At 42.4% G+C, this 26,538-nt stretch overlaps 1 protein-coding gene across 1 annotated transcript in view; it reads right to left on the bottom strand.

Moving 5' to 3' along the window:
* Positions 1–684: 684 nt before the first annotated feature.
* Positions 685–26,538, bottom strand: part of ANXA3 (annexin A3) — a 36,391-nt gene continuing 10,537 nt past the window's right edge. Inside the window, exons 3-13 of the mRNA XM_045019732.1 lie at positions 18,045–18,132; positions 16,497–16,591; positions 15,637–15,750; positions 14,516–14,606; positions 10,335–10,414; positions 9,409–9,465; positions 7,903–7,996; positions 6,718–6,813; positions 4,939–4,997; positions 4,575–4,697; positions 685–890 (exon numbers count right to left, since the gene is read on the bottom strand). Of these exons, the coding sequence (XP_044875667.1) occupies positions 831–890; positions 4,575–4,697; positions 4,939–4,997; positions 6,718–6,813; positions 7,903–7,996; positions 9,409–9,465; positions 10,335–10,414; positions 14,516–14,606; positions 15,637–15,750; positions 16,497–16,591; positions 18,045–18,132 (957 nt within the window). The 3' untranslated portion in view covers positions 685–830. The remainder of the gene's footprint in view (positions 891–4,574; positions 4,698–4,938; positions 4,998–6,717; positions 6,814–7,902; positions 7,997–9,408; positions 9,466–10,334; positions 10,415–14,515; positions 14,607–15,636; positions 15,751–16,496; positions 16,592–18,044; positions 18,133–26,538) is intronic.

The following is a 26,538-nucleotide window of genomic DNA, read 5'->3' as shown; positions in this document are numbered from 1 at the left end:
CTTACTCACCCTTTGCCAGAGCTGGGTCTCCCAGTCCCTCTCCCATCCCCAGGAAAATGAGGATCAAGCAGAGCATGCAGCCTCCAGCCCCACCAGGCTAGGTGCTCCCTCACTGTGAGCTGGGCTCTGCAGAGTCCAGTGGCCCCTAGTGGCAGCCAGCAATTCTGCGGGGGAAAACAGGGAATTCTGCATTGTGTAGTGGTGCAGAATTCGCCTAGGAGTAATATATTTGAAAATTTAGAAAAACATCCAAAAAACTATTTAATACATTTCAATTGGTGTTCTATTATTGTTAGAAGTGTGATTAAAACAGCAATTAATTTGAGTTAACTGCATGAGTTAAATGCAATCGACAGCCCTAAAATATATGAAGTAAACGGTTATCTTTGGAATAACTATTAGAGAAGAATCCAGTGTTTACATTATCAGTCCACCAATGCAAACTACCAAACAGCCTTTGTAACTAGAACCTTGACCTTCCATTGGGTTGTATTCTGCCAACACCCCACGATAATATCACTTTTTCCTGATGCTGTACAGCTGTAGAAAGATGGCAACTGTTTCCAGACAGACTTTTAGCTTACAGGGGAGCATGGTATATAGCTGGAAGATCTGGCTTCTGATAGTCTAAGCAGTTTATCCAGATGCTAGCAGATGGTTAGATAACAGCCCGAAGAGACGAACTAAAACATACATCTGTTTATTAGGATAGTTGATGAGAAAGCGGTCAGCATGTTGCAGTTTTACAATTAAATGTTTAAAAAGCTTCACAAGAAGCATTACTGTAGGTAGCAGAAAAGCAATAGCACTGTGCCCTTATGAATTTACTTTCAGTCATCCCCTCCACAGATCCTCAGTAGTGTGGACTCGTAGTCTCCAGAGGTATCAGACTGTGCAGAGGAAAAAAATTTAAAAAAGTGACATTAGTGAGGACCACCTTATGCTTAGTTTGCCATTTCGAAAATGATTTTTCCACACTTCCCCCCTCTTTTTGGGCCAACACAACAACATGTTAAGATACAAGATACTTGATCCTCCTACTGAAAATTAATAACTGAACTCCCATTTTCTTGACTGGGAGAAGATTTAATCCCTCATTATTGCAGTAAATACTGAACCAGTGTTGATAAAGATTTTACAAAATTAGAAACATACATCAAACTTGCTGCTAGTTTTACCTTTCCCCATTTATAACTTTAAATTGCTGAAGAGGATGTTCAGTACCTGTTTTAGTTTCCTACTTAGCATTTCAGATTTACATTGAACTTCCTAGTAGAAAAAAGGCTCCCACTTAATGCACATCTATGGTGAAAAAAGACCAGTCCAGGGCCTCAGTAATTACCGTAATAACCTGTGCTACATTTACAACCAACACCACTTTCTGATAGCTTTCTGGACCTATGGAGGTTCACTCTGAAATGCTTTACCAGGCTGTACTCCTCCATCAAGGGGGTTGTAATTTGAAAGCACTGGATTTGTGCTTTTAAATCCCTTAAGTGCTTAAATACAGATTTCAGGCTACTATTTGGAAATTTTGGCCCATGTGTATAAAAAGATGACAGTAACTTTATGTTTTGAAAGTCAACTGTGCATTAACAAACAAATTTTGTTTTGAAGTGACAGACCTTATGCTAAAGTCTTCACTAGCCCCCTGTACAACAAACACCCTTGCACATGCTTAACTCTGAGTGTGAGCAGTCCCACTGCCATCGACGGGACTATTTGTGCCTGAAGAGACACAGTGAAGTGTTCACAGGATTAGGGCCTCAATTTTCACTAGTTGCCTGCCTCTAGCAGCTTTATAAAAAAATAAAATAAGAGCCTTCCAGCAGTATTAACAAAAACCAAAACCCACCCTCCTCCACTACAATTTATAAATTTAGTTCATTATAAATTTTAATCTACATTTGCAATAGCACACACTTTTAGAGTTGCTTTTACAAAGCCTCAACCTGGTTTAAATCAATGGGCAGGTTTTTAGTTCTAAAAATCAACCCATTTAAATTAATGATTTAATTGGCCCACCCAGTACTAAACCAGTACTCAAAGACAGGCGGAAAATGGTTAAACAATTTTCACTCAACTACAAACAAAAATCCAACACCTTTAAACCCCAGCGCCTAAAGTTAGGTACCACAAATCTATATTTAGTCTCTTAAATGTGTGATCTCACTTTCCACTATCACCGGGAGCTGCATGGGTTGGTAATTCTTAAAGTCAGGCAATTCTCACTTTTGAACCTAAACGCAGATTTAGAAGCTTGTCTGTAGACAGCAGGTCGGAAAATGTTGACCACAGGAAGTTGTATTAGTTGAACTAATTGCTGTAAAAGGCTGTGAGTGTATCAATTTCAGTGTAAGCCAGGTTTATTTTGGTTTAGTTCAAACAGATACCTAATAATTTTAAGCCACTCAAGCCAAAAAAAGAAAGTGTTTAGAAGAGGGGTTTGCATGAATTCAACTAAATATGTTAGAATGACACCGTTAGTTAAGCCAGTCCAACTCTCTCATGAAGAGAAGAATCTAAGAATATGGAGGAGTATTCTGCAGTAGAGAGCAGGTAATAAATACATACAAATTTTCAAAATGTTTGCATGCTAGAGTACAGTAGCATTATTATATTACAATGACAAGATTCTTTGAAGGCTGGATTAATATTTAAATGGTATGAAAGATATGTTGTTCCCCTACAAGCTTGGCTACTCCTGGCACGTGTGTTCTACATACATTAGCAATGTTGTTATTCCATACATTTCTATTTGTTTCTCAATATCTGAATTAAGTTATAAACAAGTTGATAGTTTGAAGGACTCTGGCCCATTCAGTGAGTTTCACTGATCAGTACCAGCTGATTGGTCAAAAATGGAATCCCATGTAGGTTTACAGAACTCATGCTTTGCCTGAACTAAGAAAAGCAGACAGGTTTAGCACACACTTGAGCTAAGACCAGCTTAAATGCTACCATTTTTCCCAGTGCAGATGTAGGATAATGTAGACTACAATTTCCACCAGATGAATTAAGCAACAAGGCCTTACCCTGCATCTACACTAGGAAAGGAAAGATCAGGCTTAGCTAGCTCTTTTCCTAATCAAGAAAGAGCCTCAGGCACCCACTGAGTTTGTATGGAACTCTAGGTTTTATCCTAAAGAAGAATAAATAAAACTCTAGATTACCACATGATTATGGTGCAGTTCAGAGCTACGTTATGGAACAGGGTTCATCACATCAGTTCCGATTCTAGGAACTCAACATTGTGCATCAATTTATGAAAGAGACTGACAGAGAAGATCACTCAAGACTGTTTTATTTATTTTTTTAAAGTACACTTCTGATTAATCTCCCAACCTCAGAAATATTTGAGCAGATGAGAGAATGTTGGCAGCTACTTGCTGGACTTAAAGCATTGAGCTGAGAGAGGATATCGGAGTGACATTTCTGGGGGGGGGGACCACTCCAGCTTCCATTAAAGTTGAATTAATAAGTCATTGGAAAGAGAAGGCAATTACAGCCAGTGTTATAGGAACAGAACTTTAAGAACTAAACCATTGTGTTCAACCTTATTTAAACAAAGTCACTTTAAGCACTTGGCATCACCTCGGACTGTCACAACTGTTAGCTGTTTCAAACAGCTAATATGGTCCCTGATCTGCTTCTGAGACTATGAAAGTTAGCTACCATACCACAAAACTAGTATTGGGGTGTAATGCTTCCTTGGTGCAGTTCAGCTGTGGGGAGAGTCACTGCAAGAGGCAGTACATCAGGAAACAGAGTCCTGAACCTGCCTTTTAGCACATTTTCAATTCAGCTTTAAAACAGATTAAATGATTCTCTTCATGTTAATGTCTTCTTACTAAAGCTAGGCCTTTCCAAATGTTCTGGGTATCAGACAGCGTGATGCAGTTCTGCCATTATAATATATTATTGAGCACCTAGGAGCACCCAGTCCCCCTCCCCTGGCATCCTGCAGAGCAGTCACTGGTTACTTCATCTTCTCCATCTATAGCTGTTCACTTCATCCTCATGTGGCATCAGCGAGCTAAGCTCATGCATCACTCAGTGTCTGACAGATCTTAGCTTGCCCACTGCAGGCTCAATATGACCAAAATGAAGTCTTCCCCCCGCCCCCCCGAAATCCCCCACTTTCCATCCCATTCCCTTGGGAATTACACCATCTTCCTCCTAATCACTTTGGACTCCACCTCCCCATATAACTGGATCAAGTCTTGCCTCTTCCTACACAATGTACCAAACATCTGGCACAATAGCCAACACTGTCTATTTCCTAATCATCTCCTGCCTCCAGCTACCTGCTCTGACCTACTCAATGGCCATTTTACTTCGTTTTGTCCAGAACAGATGCTAAAAAGCTACACCACTCTCCTCTTCAAACTCCTCTACTAACACCTCCTTGCTTACTCCCACCTAACACATTTGGCACTTCCAAATATAAAGCTTTTACACATACCTTGACTAGAGAAAAAAAATATTGAAAAAGTTCTATTACATGAGCTGGCACATTTGTTATATAACTTTGTTCCAATATGCAAAAAATAGTTAATTACAATAATTCTTACTTTTATAGCAGAGTACAAGGAGCAGCCATAATGCTTCTTATATTCAGCTCGAATATCCAACAGGTCAATTTCTGATCTGGAAACCATGATTCTATTAAGAGTGAACTCATCAGTTCCAGCACCCTGATAAAATAGAAAAGAGCCATCTAGTACAATACACCATATAAAAGCATTATGCAAGTTAGGCTAAAATCAGCAGCTACATTTAGAAATAGTATTCTCCTCCCCACTTAGCCTGACTCCAAGAATTATCTCTGGTAAGGGACCAGTCCCGTGTTTATATTTACACTCATCACTCTTCAACTTGACATTCTCTTAAAGATATACAAAAGTTCAAGAAAGGGTATGGAAGCTGAAAACCTACCTTCAAAGATTGGTGCAGCCTTTCAGCAAAGAATGCAGGAGTGTTATTCACACATTGAACTATTAAAAGAATGGTTAAGAGTTAGAACAGGCCACTTAAACTACAACAGTACCACCATGCAACTCTTTGGCTTACAAGCCCTCACTATGAATGGACAGGACATGCATGGCCAGACTTTCAAAGCTAGGTATAGTAACTCTTCACTTAACCTCCCGGTTAACGGTGTTAGGTTGCTGATCAATTAGAGAACATGCTTGTTTAAAGTTGTGCAATGCTCCCTTATGGTGTTTGGCAGCCGCCTGCTTTGTCCACTGCTTGCAGAAAGAGCAGCCCATTGCAGCTAGCTGGTGGGGACTTGAGGGTGGACTGGAAGCTTCCCATCAGCTCCCTGTTCCCCTATGTTCCCTGTGTGCAAGCCGCCCAGCAGGCTATCTATTGCCGGGCAGTTCAGCTGTCCCTCCTGCCACTGCCATGTGCTGCTCCTGCCATCTGCCTTGGAGGTGCTCCCAGGAGCCTCCTGCTTGCTGTCGGGGGGAGGGAGGAGGAAGAAGGGTGCTAATGTCAGGGTGTCTCCCTCCTCCTGCTTAGCCCTTCTCCATAGAGCAGGGTAGGACACAACAGGGCTCAGGATAGAGAGCTCTGTCTGACATCCTGTCTCCCCTCCCTCCATTTGTGCTGCTTTGTAGAGTGAGGCTACATTAATAACAATGTGTTAACCCTTGAAGTCAGCCAAGTGCTAGTTCATCATTTAGCAGTAAGACATTCCCTGGGAAATATCCCACCCTCTGACTCCACCACCTCAACCAAGCTTCACAATCATTGCTGTGTACAGTATTAAATTGTTTAAAACTTAGTGAGAGAGAAAGAAAATATAAGAGACTGAGACTCGTCTGGTGAAAAAAATATCCCTTGAACCTAACACCCCCTCAATCCCCCAATTTACATTAATTCTTATGGGGAAATTGGAGTCGCTTAACATCGTTTCACTTAAAGTTGCATTTTTCAGGAACATAACTACAACGTTAAGTGAGGAGTTACTGTAAATGCAATTGTATGCGCCAGCCTTGTACCTGATAATGCCTGACATGCATACACAAGTCAGGTATAATACACATATGCACCTGGCCAATTCTGCATTCACTTTAGAGTTCTCTTCTTGCTGATGCCCAGGCTGGTTAACTACATGCATTTTACACACACTCCTATGAGACGCACCCACTTATATGAAGTGTGAATCTGGCTAGAGAGCTATTTAAAGCATTTCTCTTGTTAAGAACAAGACGACTTTATAGAACCCTCAGGCCTGCCCTGAAAAATAAGATACCGTAGTGCTATAGAAATGGTTCAGCATCATGGGTGGCTGAAGTCTGGTGACCCATAAAATTAGTGATTAGCGTCACTATTAAAAAGATCCCCAAGTATGGTTGACGGTTTTTTGGCACTTGCAGAGTCAGTATAAATGGAGGGTGTGCCTGGTGTATAGGCCTTGGCACAAAGCAGTCCTGGTGCAGGATCAGGGCTGATAGATGCTACCACTGTACTAACTATAAACACCAACATAGTCCAACATGCTACAGAACTAACAAGCTCTTTTCTTTTCGTAAACCCAAGTCAGTGTTACAATGCTTAATGCAGTGATACTGCTCATCACTAAAAGCAAGAATTAGTCACCATAAATCAAAGCATTCAGACTATAGTTTTACCTTTCCTACTATTTTTTTTTTAAAAAAGGCACAGCTTGTTTTCAGCCATGCCCCTCCCCCGCGCCAAGACTCTTACCAATGGCTATGAGTAAATCCTCAAAATGCCCTGACATTTCACCCTGTATACTTTCCTCAATGGTCTTCTTGCTGATGTTCCTGTATTCAGCAAAGGCTAAAAGGATAACCAAAACATACGCAGTAAGTATATCAAACTACCACAAGGAAATTACTCAATGTTCTCATCTGTCAGGCTCTATTTGGGGTCTGATCCAAACCTTAGTGAAATTAACAGAAGTCTTTCCGCTATCTTCAATATTGTTTGAAACAGGCCTTTGATGAACACATACTGTACAATAAAAGCAACAGTATCCATCATTTTAAGCCAATCAAGGTGTGTACGTACACACACACACACACACACACACTCACTAACTAAACAAACAACCTTAAAGTACCATCACTTTAACATTCACCACTTTCTCTTTCAAGGCCGTTGGCCTTCGTTCTTTAATGCGGCATGTCAGACCCTGCTTCAGTAGCCCATTTACCTAATTGTCTTGCTTTAATAATCATAAAAGCAAGAAAGACACTCAAATATATTGAGTGGGTGGAGACAAATTTTATCCACTGAAGGCTTTCATGATCCCAGGTTTTTTAATGAATAAAGAGGGTGTCTCATGCAGCACATTCCATCAGCCATAAGGCAAAGATGCATTGAGTGATTCACAAAAATAGCAAACAATTACTTCCTTAGAGTCCCCAAGTCTGCATGACATTTGTACATGCAGACAATTACATTTAAAGCATGCTGTGCAATCCACACAGTCTTTGGAGACAGGGATAAGTAAAAGACGACCTGCTGCCTGGATTTAAGATCAAACTTTCCATCTCTTCTCCTGCAAAAGTGGGAATGAAAATATCTTAGAGTAAAACTGCACAGGAAGAGCCCACTTCAAATCTACATACACGTTGATATGTGGCACACTCAACATGGACAATACTAGCATCTTAGACCTATTATTTCGGTTTGTAGCCTTCCATATGTGAACAGATACAGTACTGTATCTTCACAACCATGAGAGCTAGAGACTCAGGTTTTTATTCTGCAAACCTTTAGAAAAAGCTGATGGACCCAGGGAAGCGATGGTGGGACAGTAATGGTGAGTGGCACCTCAATCCAAATTACACATACAGATGCTTGGCTATAGAAAACAACTATTTAAGAAATAGCACAAAATGGTCAAAAAAATCAATTTCATACTTAATTTCAGTTGAGGTATGCTCCTGAGGCACAGAATTTCAGTGAACTTATCTTCATCTGTACCCCACTTCTTCTCCCCAGCATTATAGAGAACCTATTACAAGGAAAGAAAGGACATCACTATGGCCGCTACACTAGACTTCTCAAAAGGAAGAATGTTGAGCCGTGCCCAGGGGCGGCTCTAGCAATTGCGCCGCCCCAAGCAGGGCGGCACGCCGCGGGGGGCGCTCCGGCGGTCGCCAGTCCCGCGGCGCCGGTGGACCTCCTGCAGACATGCCTGCGGAAGGTCCGCTGGTCCCACAGCTCCGGTGGAGCATCCGCAGGCACGCCTGCAGGAGGTCCACTGGAGCCGGACGACCGGCCCCTCTGCAGGCACGCTGCCCCAAGCGCGCGCTTGGTGCGCTGGGGTCTAGAGCCGGCCCTGGCCGTGCCACTGCAAACTAGTCTCTGCATTTGGAATAAGTTTTCTGAGGACAGGATTTTGAACCTGGGCAATGCAATGGACTTCACTGCAGTGCCGTGGTGTTGCTGTCATGAGCTGCTGAAACTCAAGCCTGGAAAGGTGAATTAGTTCTCTCTCAAGAGTAGTCATAAAAAGCAGAGCTTCCTTGTCTATTGAGCTACACTGGAACATCTTATACTGTGTCAGACAGACATTAAGGGATTCATATTTATCAAAATGAGGAGATTTTTCCATGAATGACAGCATGGAAATATTTGCTTTATGAAAGATGCAATTTATCACAAAGTGAATGTTAGAGTTAATTCCAATACAAGTCAGGACTTCGGAAACATGTCTTATTCAGGAATGGGGGTTCCTTGGAGCTTCCCCGGCCATCCATTCCACTCAAGGGCATCAGTGGCTATGGTGTCTTCTTCAGACAGAGGCTTCACTATAGTGGCCAAACTGGGGATGCTGTTTTATAGATACCATCAGCATCACTCACACCAGCCCCAGGCAGGTTTTGAGCAAGTCATGAGCTGCACTTGTAGTTTGCGTTGGCCCAAGATTGCTGGGCCCATATTCTGCACCTCACATGAGGGCACCAAGGAGAAGGGCAATCCAAAGTTTTACACCGTTCATGGGAAGTCTGAATGAAATGAAACTTTCTCCACAGGCCATTTCAAAAAGAATTCAAAGAAACCCATGTTTGTGTTAGCTCTCACTACAGATCAAATGGCAATACTTACACTTCAAAGGTTACTCCAGCAGTTTAACAATACATTGTTGGAAATTGGGAAACTGGGTATTCTAGACCAGATTATATATAGAAAACTAATGCCAGTTATAGGAAGGAGATAGGGGGAAAAAGCCACATGTCCTAATCTGATGGGCTCCCTGCCCACTCCATTTCAACTTTGGGGTGTTCAAAGCTCTGACTTTCTTGGGTATGGTCCATCCCTGGAAGATGCTGATTAGCAGCTAATTCTGTACTGCAATAGGGAACACGTTACATCTCCATGCCAAGCACAGCTTGGTTCAGCCATTGGTTTGTTTTGCTGTACCTCTGCATCCTTCTTTGCAAGATGTTCGTCCACTTTTACATTTTCATCTCTTCTCCCCTGCAATAAGGAGGAATGAACTTTAAAGCCCAGAAAGGTGCAGAATTGGAAAGTCTTAAATACAGTCACCTTCCCCCAGTCACCCACCCAAGAATCATTATTGTAGATTGTGAAAAGTAGCTCTTGCCAGCATCCTTTTAAACCCAAAATTTGTCTGACAGAGTCATTAATAGCACTGTGTGGGGAAGGCGGAGTACAAGCATTTGGGGCCTCCATGTGTGGCCTAAGGCTAGAGCCACCACTCCTGGTGTTTCTCCTCTTTACCTCACCCCTGCTCCGAACAAGCCTGGAGCGGTGACTCCCCCTCATTATGATCAACAAAGCTGGGGTCCAATAGGAGAGTGATGAATGAGGAAAGCGGCATCTTTCTGCTTCTTATGGGAATAGGACAGAGCCTGACCTGTCAGACTTTGGATTTAGTACTCCTGAATGGAGCACGCAACAGCAAAGGCCATAGCCAAGCCACGGCATGAATTGTGCATTGGCTTCAACATGCAACTCCTCAATCCTGATCTGTAACACCCCAATTGCTACAGTACTAAGAGTCCGAGAAGAAGATGCCAGTTATGGTTACTTGTGATAAAACTATGGTGCTGTAACTGGTATAAAAGACAAGGATAAGATGAGACCAAGTCCATCTCAACCGACAAGTCCAGATAGGGATTTGGATCTCTAGAGGGGAAATATCAGCACTCCAACAGACCATGCCACTTACTTTATCTTAAAGTTTAAATAAGCAAAGCTAGGCACACCCAGAAGTACTGTATCAGTGTCGGAGGATTCACTATGACTGCTGATATTTACAATTTCAAGATCGAAATATCAATTCTGTACAGTAATGATGTTGACTGCAAGTTGACAGAACTTACATCTGCCAGAGTTAATAGGGCTTTTCTGAAATCACCAGAGGTGTCAGAACTGAGGTCATCTCCAAGACTCTTCTTATATACTAAAAAGAAAAATAATCAAATTTAATTGAATTCTGTAATTTAAAAAACAAATTATCAGAAGGTAAGATTAGCAAAGGCATCTGGATGCCTAGGGAAGATCACTGACCAGTAACTGATCTGTTGTAGCCTTCTCATCCTAGCCTACCCAGCAACAAACTCTGACGTATCAATGTTATGATACTAGGCAAGTTCCATCAGTCCACTGACAGTTTAGCCCCACAATCCAGCCTCTTCTCCTTAGTAGTCATATGCATGGTCATATCTAGGATCGAAGAATGCAGGCCATACCTACAGAATAGGTGACTGTATCCTGAAAAGCAGTGACTTTGAAAAGACTTTAGGGGTCATAATGGACAAGCAACTCAACCTGAGCCTCCAGTGTGATACTGTGGCAACAAGGGTACAAATTCTTAGATGTATAAACAAGGAAATAGTGAGTTGGAAAGTGATCTCTCCCCCACCTCCCATAATCTACAGCACTGGTGAGGCCAATACTGAAATAGCACATCCAGTTCTGGTGTCCACATTTTAAAAAAGGACATTGAAACATTGGAGACGGTGCAGAGAAAAGCCTTAAAAAGTGACTTGAAGGCTGAATACAAATGCTGTAAACAGTGGGAGACTTAGAGAGCCATCTGTTTAGTTTATCAACATGAAGACAGGTGATTTGATCGGAGTGTAAAAGCACCTTTATGGGAGGAAAACACCACACTTTAATCTAGTGGACAAAGGCATAACAAGAACCAATGGCTGGAAATTACAGCCAGACAAATTCAAATTAGATATAAAGACCAGTTTCTAACAGGGAGGGTTTTTAACCATTAGAACAAACTACTAAGAGAAGTGGTGGATTTCCCCCATCTCTTGATGTCTTCAAATCAAGACAGTACAGTAACTCCTCATTTAATGTTGTAATAACATTTCTGAAAAATGCTACTTAAGCAAAAACGATGTTAAGCAAATCTAATTTCCCCATAAGAATTAATGTAAATGTGGGGGGAGGGGAGGTTCAATGGAAATTTTATTCACCACACAGTAAGTTTTCAAACAATTTAATACTATACACAGCTATGATTGTGAAGTTTGGCTGATGTGGTGGAGTCAGAGGGTGGAAGAGGGAGGGGAGGGGTCACGAGCGGTCAGCCTCCACCCCAAACCCCGCTTTGCCTCCTGCATTTATAATGGTGTTAAAAATATAAAAAGGTGTTTAAGTTAAGGGGGTCACACTTAGGATTGCTATATGAAAGGGGTCACCAGTACAGAAATTTGAGAACCACTGCTTTAGAATCTGGGAAGGCGGTGGAGAATGCCACTCTGGTTGGTGGACTCAGCTTGTAGATGGAGCGAGGGATTGTGAGGCAGATTGGATCAAGATTTGTGATGACTGGTGTCAGAAGAGGAAAGAATCTGCTGCAGGATTCAGAGCCTTGCTAGTGCATGGGTGTGCGCTGTGGACAGGACTGTTACTCATACATTGGACTGAGCAGTCCAAGAACTCATCAGCACATGCTCTGTAAAGAGCAAGAGTGCCATTGATATACCCTCATCACTGTAGTACGCAAGAGTCTCAGACATTCGTGGATTTAATCCTTGCAACACCTCAGGGAGGAGGGAAGTTATCTCCATCTTGGACAGGGACAAGTTGCTTAATTTAGGTCAAGGTCACAAAGAAAGTGTGTCTGAGGTAGGAAATGAACCCAGCTCTCACGTATGCCATACTTCTGTCTCCACAGGCTTTTCTGTGCCAACAGACAAACGACCACAGTGACATTTTCATTAAAGGGAACTTTTTTTTCTTTTCATTTGTTTTACCTCCTGCCTTCAGTTTGCAAAGCTTCCTGTGGAAGATTATATAATGCATTACAGAAGGCAACTCAAACTGCTCCTTATATGGTACTTAACTAGCCTACCACACAAGAAACTATAAATCTCCTAGGTATGAATCCAAACCAGGCTGCACCCCCCATTAGGTGTATCTGTTCCAAGCATGCGTCCACAGTTTGCTCTTCTAATGTTCAAATCAACCTCACCGGCTATACTGCTAAACAATTACTCTCCTGGGAAAGGAGCAGAATTGCCAGTTACCGTGGGGGAAAAAAGCAATAAAAATCTCAAGATTTCCTGTAACTATGTATACACACAGCAACGAAAACTACACGTTCTGGTACCTGACCATTTAAAATGAGAGGCACAAGAAAGTTACTGCAGTGCAGTCAGGAGCCTTTGGACAATGTTTTGGCTTGAAACAGTATTTTTCAGATGGCACGACAATGAATTGCTCAGAGAAAGTGTATGGCAAATACACATTGAAAAATATTTTCTTAGAAACTTCAGTCTATCCTAGAATTAACACCTATGAGACCATTAGGTTACTGGATGCTATGCATGCCAAAGAAACATCTCTTCTGTGGAATCACACTGGCTATGCTATGAGCTGGGGGGGCGAGTCCCAATTTGGGTGCACACACACACTAGCTCAATGAGAACTAGTGGAAGTAGAAGTAGTAGTGTTGCTGCAGTGGCATTGGCTTATCTGCCCTGCGTGCACACCTGTGAGGTTCAGGCAGGTTTATACTTAGCAGCATAGCTGCAGTAGCATGGGCAGCAGTAAGGCAATTTCTGCTCACACTAGCGCTCACTGAGTTAGCCTGGCTACCTGTATGCAAGATGGTAATCACACCCCTAGCTCATAATGTAGATGTAGCCATAGTGCAATGCTTCGTAATCTGTTCTGTGCATCTTTCCAAATCACTAAAAATAATGGTCCCGATTCTCTGGTATCCACTCAGGGGCGGCTCTAGCAATTTCACCGCCCCAAGCACGGCGGCACGCCGCAGGGGGCGCTCTGCCGGTCCCGTGGGACCGGCGGACCCTCCGCAGGCACGCCTGCGGGAGGTCCACCGGAGCCGCCTGCTGCCCTCCCGGCGACCGGCAGAGCACCCCCTGCGGCATGCCGCCCCAAGCACATGCTTGGCGTGCTGGGACCTGGAGCCGGCCCTGTATCCACTAGGTACAAGTGGAGTGGCAGCCCCAAAGGTGCTGTTTGAAGCTCCCATATCATGGAGCCGGTTCTATGCCAATCTTGGTGTCGAAAATACCAGCCTGAGATATACTCCAAGTTACTTTGGATGGCTCTATCCCATAGGAGCAAGTAGGGTAAATTGGAGTAACAGGAGTACTCTGGCCACACGCCCTCAATATTCCTATGCTGCAGGAGGGGGTGGCATAGGAGCAACTATGCTAGTCTTTGCTATTGGGACACTGGAGTAATCTTCACCTGAGTAGAGCCAGGGGCTTTACTGGCCCATTTGTGCCATCAGAGCAGTGCAAAGGGGCCAGAATGCAGTGGAGCATCTGACCCAAATAAGTTTTCAGAAACCAGCACCCTCCCCCACAGCATCTTAAACTTTATATTAGGTACGTACAGACACGTGCTGTGAGGTAAATACACTTCTGAATCGCGCGCATCACTTGTTAAAATAGTTCTCCCAGACTAATATGCCAAGTTTGTTTGCAAAGAGTTTGCGTGGCTGAGTCACTTGCCCCTGAAAGCAGAGCTTATTATTATTATAATAAAAAAAGTGACATGAATCTTAAAGTCATTCTTATTAGTTGCTGTTTGTACTGTGCACTTTAAAGAAATTACATGCACAACTCTAATGGGAAATAACCTAATATGCAAGATATAAAGGGAAAAAAATTCCTTACTGGCCACGCCATGCATCTGAAATTGGAATTTGGCTGCAAGGGTAAAATTTTACCCTCAGATGCTTGCACATGGCTCTAATTTCAATAGGAGCTGCCTGCACAGTGTGTACTTAAAAAGTGAATTTGTTCCCAAATATGGAATTCTGTCCTGTAGGTACCGGAGTGGTACTACATGCTGAATCACCTCATGGGAGTGCACGTGTCTGCTAACAGCATAGTACACTGAATCTTTTGTAAAAACTGCAATTATTGCAAAATTTTTGCATCTAAAGCTCAACTTTCCATATGCCAAATAACCTTCTGGAAATGATCGATGAAAAGGGACTATTGAGCACTGGATAGGATGCAATCAGGTAACGGTATTAATATACATATATTTGAGAAAGCATTACCTGTATAGTATGCCTGGGATACCTCTTTCATTTGCTTACTGGTCCTGGAGGCTAGGATTTCTATCAGTGCCTTTTCATTAGTTCCACTACCCTTAAACAAAAAAACCCCACACAGTTTATTACAAGGAAAAAAATGCAGTTTTTATAGAGGTTGTTTGGGGATTAGTTTCAAGTGACCTGAAGCAAAAATTATAAACATCACACATTGCAAATAAAAAACCAACCAGGTAATAACCAAAATACTGTGATTTCAAATATCAAAATTCAGACAATTCACATTAGCAAGAAAATAAAGTTTGTGAAAAGATTCAATTACTGAAATGAAAAAAGATATTTGAGCCTATCAAAAGACGGCTCATTAGCTTTACAGTTTCTCAAATCTGCAGATAAGGGAATGCGCCAGTGATGAGAGACCAGGTTTTGCCAGAATCCACACGCAGCTCTGAGAACATTTCAACACACTTGACATTCTAATCTCAGGACTCTTGAGCACAGAGCAGACATGACAAATTAAGTGATGTTTTAGTGTCCTGAAATAGAACTAGGCAGCATAACACCAAACTCAGATCCCCACTTACAACAAAGTCAGGATTTGAAAACAGTTTCCAGCAATGAATAGCTAATAAATTGTGGCATGGTTTTCCCTGCCACCTTATAACTGAAGCACCACAAAAATGTCATGGCCCACCAATATGCTATCTGAAAAATGGACTAATTTTTCCATCACCCTGATATTTTGCATCACACACTAAGGAGTAGAGCTAGATGAACAATTTCACCTTTGTTTTAACAAAATTCCATTTTGACCAAAAAATTTCAGTGAAAATTCAATTCTGGTCACTGTCATTGTTTTTTTTTTTCAAATATAAAAAAAAGTCATTTCAGATGTGTGGAACCCCCCCCCCCCCATATACCTCCCGTCTCCAAAAAAAGGAGAAAAAAGTTTTAGTATTTTTCCTTTTCCCTACTGAAACTAAATATCCTCTTTTCATTTGGGAAAAAAATGTAATAGGAAATTTTCAATGAAAAGTATTTTCATTTCCTTTGAACATTTTTACAATACATTTATCTTCTTTCAAACTGGCTCGATATCCAAATGAAAAATTTGCTTGGAGACTTACTTTCATGGATTTCTTAAGCTGTTTAGCATCGAACACAGCTGGTGGTGTTACAAGTGCAACCATAACACGCTCCAGATTGCCCGAGAGATCACTCTTCAAGTCATCTTTCAGGTCCTAAACAAACAGAGAAGACTCAGGGTAATTAGCTTGCATGTATCACATTATTTCCAGATGAAATGGCGTTTAGGGAGTTTAGTTGTTGCTACTAGAATTCCACCCTGCTTCTCCTCACTCACTTCTACTTTCAGAAGCATCTTGCTCATGGCTGTGTTGCTTTTTGATGTTTCCTTCCCAAGAAACTATTTAGAAAGTTAATTCCACTCTGTGTAGGCCCCATTCAAAATTAAGGCCAAATTAAGGTCAGCCCACTGTATGTCTTTAAAAAAAGAACAAAAAAAAAAAAATCACAGAAATGTAGATACTGATTCTCAAGAGAAAGTGGAAAAGGCAGAGAATCAGATTCATTTGTTGGTTCAGTAAAAGGTAACTGCAGATGCTGGAAAAGGGGCCTTTTAACTCCCAGCCTTCTCATTTGTCATCTTCCCAAAAATAAATGGCAAGAGTTACTTTATTTACAGTGCCTAGTCCACACTGCAACAGTAGCATTGGTTTGGTTCTTTGTTTAGCACATGCTTCACGGTGCACTGAAAAGAGTTTGTATAGTTAGTTTTTTCCTTAAAGCATTCCTTCTCTGTTCTCAGAGCTGGCTAGAAATTCAAATGGAGTTACTTAGATGCATTAATGTCTCATATCCTGTCGCAATCAAGATCGGTTAGGGTTTGTGCATATACAGATTAGTTTTGCATAATAAAGATGCTACAGGATAAGTTTTACTGTCAGCTATCCTCCCCAAGCTGTACCTTTCCTGAAGCTGCCCTGTACTCCTTAGCAATCAGCTGCCGCTGAGCATTTGATCTCTCAGTGAGAATGTTGATCAGTGTTTTCTCATCCGTCCCTGAAAGAAAATCATTTTATTCAGGGTTGTTCAACTCCCAGTTTTACACAATCCAACAAAACTCCTAATGCACTGAAACTAAAATGAGTTATTCAAACTATTTTTAATTCACTGGGAAACAAAAGCATATTATTCACTTTTGTACTTCAGCAAGGAGGCATTTTAGTAACCAAGTTGTCCTGGCTAATTTGTCAATTTGTTCTGAAGCTATCTCCATCACGAACACTTGCTGAAAGCAAACAGAAAATGAGAATGGCAAAGATACCTTCAAATAGAGATGAGACTTAGGCAGATATTATCTCAGTGTCAGGGGTTTGTAGTAGTACCCCCTTGTCAAAAAGGTGAACTTGCCCAATCATCACAGTTACTGATTGCATGGAGGCATTACAGCTCGAATACTGTGTGCGGCTCTGGCCACCCGATCTCAAAAAAGAGATTAGAATTGGAAAAGGTACAGAGAAGGGCAGCAAAAATGATTCAGGGTATGAACAGCTTCTGTATGAGGAGAGAGATTAAAGAGACTGGGGCTTCTCATGTGGGAAAAGACGACTAAGAGGGGATGAGAGATGTCTACAGGGCCGCCCAGAGGATTCAGGGGGCCTGGGGTCTTCAGCGACGGGGGGCCCCTGCCACTGAAGACCCGGCACTTCGGCAGCAGGTCCCGGGGCAGAAGGACCCCACACCGTGGATCTTCGGGGCACTTCGGTGGTGGGTCCTGGAGCAGAAGGACACCCCCACCCCCCACTGTCGAATTGCCACCGAAGACCCGGAGTGGAAGAAGCTCCAGGAGCCCAGGCCCTGCAAGAGTTTTCCGGGGCCCCCAGAGCGAGTGAAGGACCCCACTCCAGAGGCCCCGAAAAACTCATGTGGGGGCCCCTGTGGGGCCTGGGGCAAATTGCCCCACTTGCCCCCCTCCCCCGGGCGGCCCTGGATGTCTATAAAACCATGACTCTTGTGAATAAGGAAATATTTAAGCATTCACCCAATGAAATTAATATTCAGCATGTTTAAAACAACCAGAATGAAATATTTCAGACAGCCTGTGGAACTCGTTGCCAGGGGATCCTGTGAAGGCTAACAGTATAACAGGGTTCAAAAAAGAATTAGGTAAATTCATGGAGGATAGGTCCATCAATGACTATTAGCCAAGATGGTCAGGGATGCAATCCCATGATCTGGGTGTCCCCAGCCTCTGAATGCCAGAAGCTGGGAGTGGATGACAGAGGATGTATCACTTGATGATCACCTGTTCTGTTTGTTCCCTCTCAAGCACCTGGCATTGGCCACTGTCACAAGACAGGATACTGGGCTAGACAAACCATTGGTCTGACCCAGCATGGCCCTTTTTTAATGGCACACAGAATTCCAGCATTTTTGTGCTAAGCCCGACACACCGAATACCATATCTGCGTTTCTGTAACCATATAGGAGTGAAACTTAGATGCACATTTACCAATTCCTCTGATTGCCTTCCGAACAGTTTCAGCATCCTTGGAAGCATTAAATCCTGTGTAATCTCGAATGGTTCCTCTGGTTCCAACCTAGAGATCAAAACAACATTTTGAGAACTAACCGCAACAAAAATCCCCAGAGAGTTTTAGGTTCAAAGTTTGACAAACTGTTTCCATCTGCTTCATATTTTCACCATGGCAAAAATAAACTAGTATTTAAAATTTAATTGAGCTCAGGGCTGGGAGTGTAGATTTCCCACATTTTAATCACAGCTCGGATATCAACTCACTGGCCTTATGCAACCTTGCCTCAGTTTCCCCCATCCATAAAATGAGGATAGCTCCATAGGTCCCTAGTTCAAAAAGCATAACGCAAGCTGCAGCAGCTCAGAGTCCAGATGCTGTAGCTGGGGACTGTAACATCTCATATCCTCTGGGGACATGATAATACATACTCAGTGGGTTACAGATGCACAATGATTTATTAAGCCATGTTGACATTTGTTTTTTCAAATGAATTTCTGTAGCAAAACATTCGTTTTGGGGATATTCACCAGGAAGGTTGGTGCCAATATATCCCCTGTTCACAGGCTTTGAAGTATTCAGTCTCAATTAGTGATGGGGAGATGTGTTTCCCCCCCCACACACTTTTTTTTTTTAAATTAGAGAGAAAATGTCATGCCAGGATAACCCTTTTTGTATTAAGATGAAGGAAAATTCTAGCTCTGGCATGGACACAGGGGAATGGCAAATGCACAGGCTTGAAATTCTAAATATTGAAATAGCTTTCAGTGGGGCCTCTGAAATTTATATTCCAGTCATACCCAAACAAAAATAATCAGATTACAGCAATGCAAGTTACCTTAATCTCAATCATAATGACACTGCTTTTCCTGTAAACACCAATGTGCCAGAGGGAAGATTTTTAAAGCAAGCAAAATTAGGTCTGGGTGGTAATAGGGAAAGTAATTGGATACGCATAGTGTTGCTGAATACAATTTATGGTTAAACAGATCTAATTTACAGTGGACACCACCTACATTTAAAAAAAAATGTAGGCTTTTGATCAAAGAGCTTCTACATTGTTAGAGAAAGGTACAAACACTGCTTTATATAAATATAATCCTCTTTCCCCACTACACCCAAGCTGTGCAGGATATTAGCAGCAAAAATGTATCTGAAGTAAAAGGGTTATTGACTCATTGGTGGGTGGTGCATTAGGGTAGCGGGTTAGTGGTTCACATAAAAATGACCTAAATTCAACTGCTGGGGGATAAGAGGGAAAGCAAGTTTGATACTTTCATCTTAGAAAAATTTTGGCTATCCCAGCTAAGTGGAACCTGATTTTGGATGTGACAATTTCAGGTCAAATTTTAAAAAAAAAAAAACGGGGACCAACCTGAACCACCCTAGGCTTGATCTTCAGAAGTGATGAGCAACCACACCTCCAGCTGAACTCTATGGGAGCTGCATATAGTTCATCCAATGAGATTCAGGCCCTGGGTGTATCAAACTGGGCACCCCAAAAATGGCACCACTGTGATCAGTGGCAATGTTCAAAGATTTCTTTGCACGTGTACACATCACACCACAGTATGGTTAGCAGTCACTCCTCAAGAGAAGTCCAGGATGGAAACAGAAGGGGTTGACTCAAGTGAATCCACAGGTGTTGAAAAAGCTTTACACCCCCCCTCCCCTTCTCATACTCTCACTCAATGCCTTAGCACAAACCTTTATATTAAAATAATTGAGTTAATAGTTTGGTTTAAGCCTCAACTCTGACCTGCTTTAAAGTTACTGAAACCTGGTACAAAGGACTCTAAGCACGTTAATGATCTTACAGTTAGAGTCACTGGCCACAGAAAGATTAAAACCACATATCGCACAGAGAGAAATGACACTCAGCTTCTTTTGCTGCAGCAGTTATAGTTATTTCCAAGGCTACACAGACAGTGTCACAGCTCTGGGAAACTGCACCTGTGTTTCCTGCCCCCATCATGGTCCAGCAAGGACACCTGCTTGAGGCTCCTGGCTCATCAGCCCTCACCTTTCTCGGTGAGACACCTGTGTCTCTTCCTCCCGATCCGGGTTTTTGGAGGCAAGGAATTGTGCAGCCTGCCCTGTGTTCTCTAACACGTCAGACTGCCTACATAGGCCTGCGTCTGCGCTTTATAGCCACTGACAATGCAAACAGCATAACTGCCCACAGTTACAAGTTACCACACAGCCCTTTCTCTTCAAAGAGATTTAATCCTAAGGCAAAAGCATTACAGAGAACAAATTAAAACAAGTGCTCTGGTAGATGATCACTCCTTCAAACTGAAGGAAATTCGTAACTGCCTTAGCTCTGAACAAGCACACTTATGCATAAGTTAACCTTTCCTTTATACACTTGGGGTCTTTGATCTTCAGCTACCCTGTATCAGTCAGGCTGACTCTCTCCTTAGGGATAGGATCAGAAGGTGGGACTTTGCATTCACCCACCCCCCGCATTTCTTCAGAAACTCACAACTTTGTCCCAAGAGTTCCTTCTTGTCTGGCACTCGTTTGAAATAGTCTTCTGAAGCTCATAACACTTTCTAGGAGGGAGATGTGCCCAGAGTTTACACTGGGCACATCTCCCTCCTAGAGAGGTTACACATTCTCACAATACACCTCTACCCCAACATAACGCAACCTGATAACACGAATTTGGATAAAACGCAGTAAAGCAGCACTCCAGGGGGGCTCCAGCAGATCAAAGCAAGTTCAATATAACGCGGTTTCACCTATAATGCAGTAAGATTTTTTGGCTCCTGAGGACAGCATTATATCGGGGTAGAGGTGTACATTAACTTAGCTTTGGAATCCACTGGATTTTAAAAGCAATTTAAACTTAAATCCATAAGATTTCGCAAAGATCTGTCAGACGTCTCATGTCAATTACAAGGAGGTAAAAGTGCTACACTGTCGATTTTAAGTACCATTAGTAGCAAACCAAAATGTATTTACTAACTGAATGTTACAAACTCCATGAAAAATTTTATTTTCAAGCTTTCAGGTGGGCATTGGAAACGACAAGTAAAAATCCCACAAGATGCCGCTCCGTGAAGTTTTCACTGTTTTTACAGGTGTATGTTGTTACATATGGAGACAGTTTTAATTACCTTCAAATCATCTCTTCTCTCCCTAGATTGACACTGACCTGATTTTTTCCCCCCTCTCATACTAATACAGGTTCCATTGAGTTGTATGAACAGTTTGATTTTAATTTCCTGAAGTGTTTAACATTGTTTTCATAGACACTTGATTGTCTTTACTAACTGAATGGAGTAAAACGATCACCCTGTATTAGGAAACTTTGCAAGCTGAACACTTTTGAAGTTTGCTTTTTTTTGCCCCAAGTAGTAACACATTTTGGGGGGGGGGGTTATGATTAACCAAGTGCTGCTACACTTAAAGGATTGCTATATAGAATTACAGAATCAAAACACTTTTTTGTCTAACATTAGTTTAGATACAGATCTGAAGGAGAAACTTCCTCAGGTTTAAATGTTATAGCAGTAAGCTTCCGCATGTAGGCTGTTTGGCAAGTCCTGGAGTATTGTTTAATACCAGGATATGTCGCAACATTATTGTGCAACGACGGCCTTCTCCACACCTTGTTCCCACAAAAGCTGATAGCACTCCTTGGTGAACACGTGTCAAACAAGCAAGTTATTCCCCAACTACTAATGTACAATCTTGTGAATTATTGCCTGCTGACAAAAATACTGTCCACTGTGGCTACCTTAATGAAATACATAAACAGGAAAGATGTACTTTGAAACAGCAGTGGTAAGATTTTGTAGTTCTAAATATTCAGTCTCAGACTGACACAGAATAACCTCTGGGTCCTAATACGACACTCCTCTCATTGTTTTATAGCTCAATATGGGATAATCTGAACACGATCTTCCTTCCTATAATGTCCAATAAGGCAGCACACAGAACTCCAATGGTTAACATTTAATTGTAGAGTTCCAGAGTGATTATTAATTAGTATTAACAAGATTGAACTTAAGTGATCTGAGTAATTAATGTTGTTTTTTTTTAGAAGCAACATGACAAGTAGGGTAATTTACTATGTACTTAGCACCCAAACATATTTAGGGTATGCAACGAGAAATGTATTCCTCTTACAGCTCTGGAAACCCAAATCTTCTCTTTAGCCACAGACGATGCAAAACCCTGGCAGGAGCAGTGCCAGGAGTGTTCCTCAACCCTGTCCCTGACCCAAAAGGGCACTCGGTTGGAGACAGAGCTCAGCCTCCATGCCCACTCTATCCTAGGGGGTCTCCGCTGAGATTGTCAAGCATTGTGCATTTCCACTGGTAACTAGCCTGACATTAGGCACATCTTTTAACTAACTAAACCTGGTAAATGACAACATTATCTGATCCATGTTTGCGGAAAAGGGCAGCAAAATACAGTCTGATAGGGGACTTTGGTAACGTAGTCCATGAAACACTTCTTTGGATTTAAGTTTTAAAGAACTTAAAGATTTCTCAAGTGCTTGTACCCAAGCAACTAGTCCTCCTTCAATGGAAGAGCAGACTGCCTTCAGGGATAGAGACTTGGTACTGTCACTTGGCTGACCTGACCGCTAAAGAGTGGGTAACGTTTTGGAACAGAGGAACCTCAGACAAAGTGAAAAGCTTTGGTCTAACTTTGGGGAAAAAAATTGATTAACTCCTAGCAGAAGGAAACTAAGATGTTGCTCTCCTCTCCGATTCCCTTTTTGTTCAGTCTTCCCCCTGCCCCACTCTAGCTATATGGGGGTGGGGGGAGGGGAGCGGTGTGCAGCAGAGGGTGATTCAATAAAATTAAAATCCAAATATTAACTAGCAGTCAGTTTAAAAATAGAAAAATATCGCTAAGAAGTGACAGATTCTGGGAGATAAAAGTAAGTATCTGAAACCCATTGGAGACAGTAGGCACAAAGGGCCAAATTCTCTCCCATGTACGCTCACCACAGTTAATGAATTTGGCCCAACATGTACACACTGATACACTAAGCAGGGAAACAGACATTTATCTGTCATCTCCATTTCTGCCAGCCTATGTTTATGCTTTAAAGCAAGCATGGCCTTGTATCTGAAGATGACACTGGACTGGGATTCAGAAGGTCTGTTTTTAATTTCCATCTGCCACAAAAACTTTCTGTGATGACTTGGCCAAGTCGCTGAGCTCCTCTGTGCTTCAACTCCCTACATCTATAAAAATGGCAATACCAACAGTCTCTCCGCCACTTTTTGATGCTCTCACAATTGGCATGGAAGCTGGCAACTTTCCTCACCAGCCAGACGATTTATAAGCCACACCCAGATTAGTCTTCAGCCCTTACCTCCAGGCTCCATTTGTTGTCCAAACAATCAAACTCACAAAATAAAAACAGAACTTCCAGCAGGGGGCTCTCTACCCAGCCACAACTCCCAAGGCTTCCTACCTGGAGTTTCTTTCCTCCAGGGTCTATTGCAGGAGACGGTCCCTTCCTGCAGTGCAGCTCCAGCTCCACACACACTTTATATGCAAAAGTCCAGCTGTATCTGATTACAGAACATAATTGAACTGGCTATTTAGATTGTAAGCTCTCTGTGGCTGGGACTTTGTACAGAGCCTAGCAGAACGGGCCCCTGGTCTCAGCTGCAGTCCATAGGCACTGTTGTAATGCAACTAATAAAATGAAGAACTAGACAAGCTAATGGCCATCTGCTGAAAGATCACTAGATTAAGGATATTTCAGTTCCTCCCACTGAAGGGTTACTGTAACGCAGTGCTAGTGAACAATCTTGGGACGAAACTGGCCAAGAATTGAAAAATGCACAGATCAGCTATACAAGACAGGAAATCCATAACCAGAATCCTATTTAATTTTCTTGGCCTGCTTGTATTTAAGTGGAGAAACAGGGATATAGCCTTGTGGGTGTGGAGGGAAAAAAAAGCAAACCGGCTATGACCTCAGTCTTTCAGGAATGTTGATTTAGTTACATCATTTAAAAAATGTGCATTGTCCTGATTCTGAACCCCTGTCTGTTCCACTGTTCTGGACATGTTTGGGCTCAAAGCGCGACAGAAACAGTAAGTATACACGGCTTGCACATTCCTGAGACTGTTCCCACTGACATTGCATTGCCAGTATAGTGGTGCACTGTATGAACAGTTAGAGATTTGGTCTTTGGGATATTTTTAGCACACATCCACTTTATTCAGATAACCCTCTGCTTGTCCTGAAGAAGTGTAGTTGAATGCAAGCAGAAACTAACTCAAGGGAAGTAACCAAAAGGGTGTGATCTTGCATCCCATAGCCAGGCAAAACTTCTTTTGGCTTCAGTGGGACTTTTCCCTTGCATGTGGACTGCAGTGCTGAGCCAAGTTTCTCTTCCTCATCCCTTCCTCTCCCTCAAACAAACCAAACAAGAAAGCCATCTGCCTACAAGCAGATTAAGCACCCCAAAAATCATATTTTGGCTAGGAATACTTATGATATGATAAGACCAAGGGGCAGGATTTTAAAAAGCATTTAAGTGAGTTAGGAGCTGAAGTCCCACTGCAGGTGAATGGGACTTCTGCTCCTAACTCACTTAGGGTACGTCTTCAGTGCAATCAGGCGTGATTTCAGCCTGTGTAGACATACCTGAGCTAGCTTAAATCTCTCACTAGTTCAGGTTCCAACAGAAGTGAAGCCATAGCTAGGCCAGCTGTTGCTCAAATACAAGCCTGCCAGAGATGTGACTAGCTCATGTTGCTACTGGTTGCCTCTTACTGCAGTATGGATGTACCTTTAAGTGCTTTTTTAATATCTCCTCTACAGAGTCAATGATACTCACGGGAAAAAACACCAATTAAAACCCATTCAAAGAAGTTGCTACATTACATTAAAAAGGTAAGAGGTGTAGGATCTAAGATTTCACTAATTTTTTTAGAACGATAACTGATGTTTACCAGTATACTATGATGTAAAAGAAAACAGTGATAAAATAAATGAAGTCCATTTTGTGATTCCATACCCCATTTTTTAAAATTGTTTGCTTACTTACCTGGTAATGTGTCTCCCAGTTGTGTGTGTGAATTACGGTAGCAGAAATCTACTCTCCAGAGCGCCAGCGCATAGATTGATTGCTCCACCCACATGGAGTCACTGACTTCTGTGGGGTTCTGGGTGGGTGCAATGGTACCCCCATGCTATCAACTGCAGGGAGAGCGCCTAATCATCCAGAATAGATGTCCAGACTAGGGGCTTGGCTACACTTGCAAGTTGCAGCGCTGGTAGAGGCTTTCCAGCGCTGCAATTAGTAACCGTCCACACCTGCAAGGCACATCCAGCGCTGCAACTCCCTGGCTGCAGCGCTGGCTGTACACCTGGCCAGGTTGGGGTGTAGCGATTGCAGCGCTGGTGATCCAGCGCTGCTCATCAAGTGTGGACACACACCAGCGCTTTTATTGGCCTCCAGGGAATAAGGAGATATCCCAGAAAGCTTTTAACTAAATTACTCTCTTTGTTTTGTTATGCAGCTTCTCTTTGTTTTGTTGTGAACTCCGATTGGAGCTCCGTTGAACTGCTTATCTAAAAAACAAACACTGATCACAGCAAACAGGAGCTATCTGTACCTGGCTGTGAACGATCAAATGAGAGGCAGGGAGTGAATGTTTGCTTGACAGGCTGTTTGCAATTAAGACCAAGGGTTGGCAAACATTTTGTGATTTTTCAATCCAGGAAGCTAAACTGTTGGCTCCAAAAATCCACTCTCTCTCTCTTCCCCGCTCCCTGTCACAGTACATCACAGGGAGTGAGTGAAACAGCGGGGAGTCCGTGTTGGAGGCAGACTGTTTGCAATTAAGAGTTAAGACTAAGGGCTCGCAAACATTTTGTGATTTTTCAATCCAGGAAACTAACACACAGTGTTGGCTCCAAAAATCCACTCTCTCTTCCCCGCTCCCTGTCACAGTACACCACTCTCCACCCCCCTCTTTTGAAAAGCATGTTGTTGCCACTTGAATGCTGGGATAGCTGCCCATAATGCAGCACTCCCAACAGTGCTACAAATGTTGCAAATGTGGCCACACACCAGCGCTGGTAGCTGTGAGTGTGGCCACACACCAGCGCTGCTCCTACACAGCTGGATGACCAGCGCTGCAAACTACCAGCGCTGCAAACCGTAAGTGTAGCCAAGCCCTAGAAGCAGCCCTGCACTCTGTGCCTCCAACAGTGAGAAGTTCAGGTTGAATCGGTCATTGAATTTCAAGAGTTCCAATAATTTTGGTACCAAAATTACTTTAGTTTTGCATCTTTCACTAGTTTATCCAAGCAAAAAAAAGATTTCTAGAAATAAACAAGAATATTTGTCTAAAGTTTAGATCACATTAGCTACTGCTGTAGACTATAAATGTGTCAGTCCAGCCTGCTACAGTAATAAACCTTAAAAACAAATCAAAGTCATCTCACTTTCAGCATTTTGAGAGCAGGTGGGAAAGTTG

The sequence above is a fragment of the Mauremys mutica genome, chromosome 5 (genome assembly GCF_020497125.1).
Source record: "Mauremys mutica isolate MM-2020 ecotype Southern chromosome 5, ASM2049712v1, whole genome shotgun sequence".
In the NCBI taxonomy this organism is placed as follows: domain Eukaryota; kingdom Metazoa; phylum Chordata; order Testudines; family Geoemydidae; genus Mauremys; species Mauremys mutica.
The sequence above is the reverse complement of the archived record's forward strand: the minus strand, read 5'-3'. Positions and strand labels throughout refer to the sequence as shown.